At 38.3% G+C, this 7,539-nt stretch overlaps 1 protein-coding gene across 2 annotated transcripts in view; it reads left to right on the forward strand.

Annotated features, from left to right (window-relative positions):
- Window positions 1-7,539, forward strand: part of SMAP1 (small ArfGAP 1) — a 196,535-nt gene that overhangs the window by 182,427 nt on the left and 6,569 nt on the right. For both annotated transcript variants that reach the window (XM_006835751.1, XM_006835752.1), the window contains one exon: window positions 4,884-5,011. In XM_006835751.1, the coding sequence (XP_006835814.1) occupies window positions 4,884-5,011 (128 nt within the window). The remainder of the gene's footprint in view (window positions 1-4,883; window positions 5,012-7,539) is intronic.

The following is a 7,539-nucleotide window of genomic DNA, read 5'->3' on the forward strand; positions in this document are numbered from 1 at the left end:
CCATCTTGTTTGTTCTTATAAATACTTTTTAAAAAAGGTTCAGTATAAATGTGATGTTAATAATGATGGTGATGATAATGAGTCTTACTGTCCATTTTAAATACTGAAAATAAAAAACTCAAAAAGTTAAAAAATGAATGATAAAAATTCTAAAGAATTTTTTTAGTCAGCCAATTTAATAGTTAAAAATAACAAACATTGAAACTTATTTGGAAATACTTAGGAAATATTTGTAAACTTTGGGGACTTTAGTTAAACTTTAACAAGGCTGGAGAAGTTTTTATCTTTGAACAATTTTTTGGATGCCTTGGCATTTGTAGTAATAAGAAAAATGAATGGGGAGGGAACTGATACGCCATCGTTAATGGTGTCATGTGGGTAAGACTAAGGTAGAGAGAAAAGGGAGTAGATGCATTGTGGGTGTGAGAGCAGAGAAGAGTTGCCTGTACTCATCATGAGGCTGGGCCTCTGTGATCAGGATGGGAAGAAGGTGCTTCCACTACCTCATTCTAAAATAAGGATGAGGAACTTTTTTTCTGTCAGAATTCATAACATCAGTCACAGGTCATATACTAAATTATCAACTTAAAAATTAGCCTGCTATGTTTGGTCATATATATAGTAATGGACCCATAGTGATGGCTGGAGTCCTGGTTTGGTGCTGCAGGTTAATGCGCTGGACTGCAGTGTTGGTTTGAACTGCTAGGTCAGCAGTTCAAACTTACCAGCCACTCCTCTGAAACCCTTTACAGGGTTGCTATGAGTCAGAACCAACTCAACAGCACTTAACAACAACAGTGTGATGGCTGGAGTCCTGGTATGATGCCATAGGACAAGCACTCGACCTCAGGGTCAGTTTGAACCTCAAGGTTGGTGGTTCAAACTCACCAGCCACTCTGAGTCGGAACCAGCTCAACAGTACTTAACAAAAACAACAACAATGTGATGGCTAGAACTACAGTTGCCTTGTCAGGGCCAGACCAATGATTTCGAGGGTGAACGGTCCCCATCCCTATTTTAAAGGGTTTCAAAGCTCTGCAGATTTAATTGTGAGTTGACTTTCCTGATAACTCCATTTACGATGGTAGGTGGTTACAAAAAGAGCCCCTTTCTTTTCCCATAAATGCGTCCTAATTTTTAGTGTTTGCTACTGCTTGACTTTTTAAGAGGTCAGTTTTTAAAAAAATCAGTTTAAAAAGGGGATGAATGGGATAAGATGAGAGAGTAGAGCTAAGTCAGATACCATGAAGTGAGCTTCCTTTTAAGAAGCTTGTGTGTGCATTGCTCTGTTTTTGTAAATGGCGAAAATCTGTAAACTAACTAGATGCTCTTAGTGAAGTGCTGAGTAAGTAAATACTTTAAGTCCATGCAGTGTCATGGAATGCAAGCTCCCTCCTGCCTCACCGTGTACCTATTACAATACAGTGTTATATATCAGAATCTAATTACAGGGTCACCTATGAGTTGGAACTGACTTGATGGCACTTAACAACAAAAATATATGTTGTTTAAAGTTTAGAAAATGTGTGACAGGGACTTTTAATTCATTCTTACATAGTTTGAATCTTTGACAAGAATGAGTTACCTTTATGAAAAATGAATAAGGTTATTTTATTGCTTTAGCTCTGTGACACTGACTGAACTTTGTGTGCCTTCTACAAAAGAGGATTGCTAATAGTACCCTACTCATGCCATAAAGAGCCCTGGTGGCATAGTGAGTTATGCTTTGGACTGCTAACCACAAGGTAAGCAGTTCAAGTCCACCAGTTGCTATGTGAGAGAAAGAGGAAGCTTTTAGCCCCTGTAAAGCTTGACAGCCTTGGAAACCCTGTACAGGGTTGCTATAAGTCAGAATGGACTCGTTAGCAGTAGCTTACTCATACCATGATTAGCACAGTGCTGGTGTGAGTCTAAGCCATGCACTCATGTAGCCAGCCACAACTGCTCCTCAGTGAAGGATAGGTATGTTATGATACAAAACAGGTGTTAGTGGAGCTTCAGAGTAAGAATAAGCAGAAAGACCTAGTGATCTACTTTCAAAAATCAGACAGTGAAAGTCTGTTGATCACGATAGTTTCAGTCTGCAGCCATTTGTGGGTGTGTACCAGGCAACATTTCATTCCATTGTGCATGGAGTCACCATGGGTTGGGGGGCTGATTTGAGGGAAGCTAGCAGCAGCAATTCATAATAGTTTTATAAAAATTAAATGAGTGTATGTATGTGTACGTGTACATATGTATTTTTTTTGTACATAAAAGATACACTATTAAGAAGCCCTGGTGGGATAGTGGGTTACTCATTGGACTGCTAACTTGAAGGTCAGCTCAAATGCACCAGCTGCTCTGGAAGAAAGTTGAGGCTGTCTACTCCTGTAAAGACTTTTACAGCCTCGGAAACTACATAGAGTCACTGTGAATCAGAATTAAATAGATGGCAGTGGGTTTGTTTTTGTTTTGTCTGCAAGGTCACCAGTTCAAACTCACCAGCCACTTCTTGGAAATCCCCATACAGAGTCACTATGAGTCAGAATCGACTCTATGGCATTCAACAACATACAGATAGTTGATTTGCATGTATGTTCTATCAGAGAGAGAGAGAGAGAGAACAAGTGTAAATTGTTAAAAAGAAGCTCAATTAAATATAAGCACAAAACTATTGAAGCTGCAGCCCTTGTAAGTTTTATTTGGTAGTGTGGCTACTGAAGACTGACTGTGAGATGTTCCATTCTCTGGAACACTTGCAAACTCTATCTCCATTCCATTGTTGTTAAGTGCCGGCGAGTCAATTCCAACCCATAGCAACCGTGTAAAGGGTTTCCAAAAAGTGGCTGGTGAGCTTGAACCCGCTGACACTGTGGTTCAAATCAACTTTGCAGTCCAGCGCATTAACCCACAGTGCCACACATATACCTTGTAAATTCTATAGTAATGTAAGTAAAAATGAGATATAAACATATAAACTAAAAATCTTTCAGAGTTGCTTTCCCTGTAGAGCTCTTTGGCTTGATGCTGCCATCATTGAAGGTGACTGTGCTTGTGTAAAGAAAGGGCTTAAAATGTTATGAATTCTTGGTCTAAACTAAACAAAAGCCAGACTCATTGCCGTAGAGTAGACTCTGACTCATTGTAGCCCAATAGCACAGAGTAGAACTGCTCCCTGCTCCATAGCATTTCCAAGGATGTATGTAATGTTTAGGCAGGAGTCCTGATATGGCAATGTACAATAAGCCCTGGAATGCAAACTGCAAGGTGCTCAGTTCAAACCCACCAGCTGCTCCCTGGAAAATCTTAAATAGGATCACTATGAATCAGAACCAACTCAATGACACTTGACAACAATTTTTTTGGTAACAGGCTGCTGTATCCTTTTTCAGCTGAGTGGTGAGAAGATTTGAACTGCTGATTTTTCCAGCAGCCTGTTTATCCATAGCTTCACCAGGATTCCTTATGCTTGGTGTAAAACCCATTGAAGTAATGTGATTTTGTTTAAAATTTTCGTTTTTTCTGTCCAGCTTTTTTCTACCTCATTTTGTGACTGTAAAATGCAACATTTTAGATCATCAAATTTTATTTAAAGTATGCATGACATAAAAGAATCGCCCCCAAACACATGTCTGCACAGACATTTATAGAGAGGCATCATTTGTAAGAGGATGTTTCCATTCTAGCTCAATCACTTATCTAGAAGTAGTGTCTGTTTCGTAAGGTTATAGAGATAAAATTGCTTAGTATATGTAAAGTAAGCACTGGTAGCCTAGCGGTTACGAATCAGGCTGCTAATCTCACAGTCAGCAGTTCGAAACTACCAGCTGTTCTGTGGGAGAAAGATGAGGCTTTCTGCTCCCGTAAAGATTACAGCCTTGGAAACCCTGTACAGGGTCACTATGAGTCGGAACTGACTCCACGCCACATCACAACAACAACATATGTAAAGTACTCAGAACAAGCTTTTGTTTCATTTGTAAAAATTAGAATACAGAATAATGTGAATAGTATCATGTTGTTTACATACCATCAATTTTGTTCTGACATAAAGACCCTTTGTACAACAGAAACAATGTCTGATCCTGTACTATCTTCACAATTGTTCTGTTTGAGCCCATTGTTGCTTCCCCTGTGTCATTCTATCTCGTTGGAGGTCTTTTTCTTTTTTGTTGACCCTCCACTTTACCAAGCATGGTTTCCTTTTCCAGGGACCAGTCCTTTCTGACAACATGTCCCAAATACTAGAAACAAAGTCTTCCCTTCTCACTTTTAAAGAGCATTCTGACTGTACTTTTTCCAAAACAGATTTGTTCATTCTGGCATTCCATGGGACTTTCAGTGTTCTTTGCTCACATCGTAATTCAGATGCATCAATTTACAGTCTTCCTTATTCGATGTCCAGCTTACATAATGCAAAATGCAAGGTCAGCACAGCGGTTCAAGCTCACAAGCCGCTCTTAGAAAACTGTATACAGGGTCGCTATGAGTTGGAACTGACTCAGTGGCACTTAACAACCACCACCACCATGGCTTTGGTATGGTACATGTTAGTTGATGCTATCTTTATTCTTTGGCACATTAAAGAGATGTTTTGCAGATTTGCCCAATGTTTGATTTCTTGAACATCTGGTTCCATGAGTACTGATGTGGAATTACCATTTATTAAAAAGGAAGGGGTTTGGATATACAATATTCATAGAAATTAGTTTAGTAGAATATTTTTGAGATAAACAAAAGTGGAAATAGTTTCTCTGGGAAAGGAGTAGGGCCTGGGACAAACGGGAAACATTATATCAACATTTTCACTTTTTTTTCCCAACCACTTATTAATTTGTAATGGCATGTTTCAAGTAATTTAAGTGATTCTGCTTTAAAACAAGAATCTATGTTCTTTCCAGATGGCCCTGCTGAGGCACCAGTAACCAATGGGAACACAACCACGATGCCAGCCCTGAATGATGATCTGGATATCTTTGGGCCAATGATTTCTAATCCTTTACCCACAACTGTCATGCCGCCAGCTCAGGTATGTGCTAATAATAGGGGTTTACATGGTCACTGCTTATTTCTTTTTTGAAATGCTTTAAAATTTCAATTTTTTAAAGCTTAGTTTCTGAGCAATTGTTGATTCATTAGGCCAGAAATCAACAAAGGAAGCCTGTATCTTTGATTTTGTAAATAAGGTTTTATTGGAACACAGCCATTCTCATTCATTTGCATATAATCTGTGGCTGTAAAAACAGAGACAGTAAGGCCCACAAATAATCACTAGCTGGCCCTTTACAGGGAGAATTTGCTAACCCTTGCTTTAGGTGTGGGTTAAGACGGAACACTGGAAAGCTTAGACTACTTCCACTTTGCCTGAGATGAGATCAGCAAGGTTACTTTAGAGGTTTTAAACTGTAGCTTTTATTTATAAATATTGACTGTAAGCCTGTAGTTCCTTTAGCCCTAGTTCCTAGATGGTGTTCATTTCTTCTACTTGCAAGAAAACCAAAAGTAAGAAATTCTAGCAGGTTCATTGCTCATTTCTTTTTCTGATTCATAAAGATTTTATTTTTTTTAAAGTAATTATTGTGCTATCTCTAGAATAATTATTTGAGGATCAGGATTTTTAAAAATTAAAAACATTAATAGTAAGGAATTTAATTGTCTTTTTGCTATAACATGAAATTTCTATAGGGTAAAATACATGAACTTTCAGAATAAAGGTTACTGATAAGAATTTAAATAATACATGCAACTTTAAAATTCTATTTTCAATGTATACTTTACAAAGTATAAATTATATAAACAACCAGTTTTAGTACAGGATTATTTTTGAGATAAAATATTTTTTGTCTAGGAAAACTTTCAGAAATCTGATTTGTTTGGACAGAATGATGGTAGCGTAGTGGTTACGAATCGGGCTGCGAACCTTAAGGTCAGCGGTTCGAAACTACCAGCTGCTCCGCGGGAGAAAGATGAGTCTTTCTGCTCCCATAAAGATTTACACCCTCGGAAACCCTGTACAGGGTCGCTATGGGTCGGAACCGACTCGACGGCACTTAACAACAACAACATGTCTTATTAGGAGTACTGGTGTGGCACTCTTGGTTAATGCACTAGACTTCAAAATTTGAGTTTGAACCTCAAGATTCAAGCTCACCAGCCACTCCTCAGAGACCCTATACAGGGTGTCTATGGGTTGGAACTGATTGGGCGGCACTTAACAATAGTGTCTTATTAAGGAGACTAATTACATATTTGTTATTATTATAGTCATTGTATAGTTATCACTAGAATTTCTTAGAACTTGTTTTAAATGGATCTTTCTCAAAATTGACTTCAGCATTAATGTTTATTTTCAGGAAAGATAGCTTGTCTTATGGCTTTGCCCTTCCTCCAATGCATAAAAAGAAGGACTAAGTATTGCCACTATTGTTTCAATTCATTAATATTAACAGTCTTGTGAATTTGTCCAGGTACAAGTATGCATGTGACCATTTGAAAAAAACATGTTTGACCCGTAGTATTGTGACTTTAGAAAGAAGTATTTAGGGTATTTGACAATCTGAGCATGAAAAGCAGTTCATTTTGGTGTAGCGTTCTAGTGAGGCAGTGATACCTGCTGGACTTCTTTAGATTCCATTGGGATATGAAAGTTGCTTTGTAACTGCTTAGAGAATTAGATATCACTTCTGAAGTGTCAGTGTAGTTCATGTTTAGAACTATACACACACACACACATATATATATACACACACACACACATATATATATATATACATACTTCATTTAACTCTGAAATGCAAGTAGCAGCACGTGGAGGGGCCCAGAAGTGTGTTTTCTGGCTTTTATTTGGAGTTGGTCGGGCCGTCATACTTAGTGCATTCTGAGAAGTAATTGATAGAGTAGCAGTTTATTTTTTTTAGTCACATATAATTTTGGAACATTGTGTTTGGACTGGAATTGTGACAGTTGTATTGAACCTCATGAAGTAAAATACTTGGTGAACAGAATTTGCTTTTATGTAAACAACATACAAAGATTAAATCCAGATTTTTCTTTTCCCCCCTTTCAAAATAATGTCTTTGAAAAATGGGGGAGGATGAAACTTCTGTAAGAATGGTGTCAGCGTTTGATTCCTCATCAGACTTTCACAAGGGGGAGTCAGTTCTGCCCCATAGTGACCCTGTATAAGGTTTCCAAGGAGCGATTGGTGAGCTTGAACCACCAACATTGCAGTTCAAACTAACCTTGCAGTTCAGCACCTCACAAGGGTGAGAGGAGAATCATCATCAGTATCAAAAGCCCAAGGTTGATTGCTATGAGGTGGAGGTCAGACATACTTGACTATAAGGTCATTTTGAATCACGAAGTCAGCAGTTCAAACCAACCAGCTGCTCCTTGGAAACCCAACTTGACGACACTTAACAACATACCCACCAGCTATCTCTCCCATCCACCACTCATCTGTCAGTTTGTTGTACTGTGGTGACTTAAAAAGCAAAGATGTCAGCTTGAGGACTAAGGTGCACCTGACACAGCCATGTTATTTTCAATAACCTCATA

The sequence above is a fragment of the Chrysochloris asiatica genome, unplaced genomic scaffold (assembly GCF_000296735.1).
Source record: "Chrysochloris asiatica unplaced genomic scaffold, ChrAsi1.0 scaffold00019, whole genome shotgun sequence".
NCBI lineage: Eukaryota > Metazoa > Chordata > Mammalia > Afrosoricida > Chrysochloridae > Chrysochloris > Chrysochloris asiatica.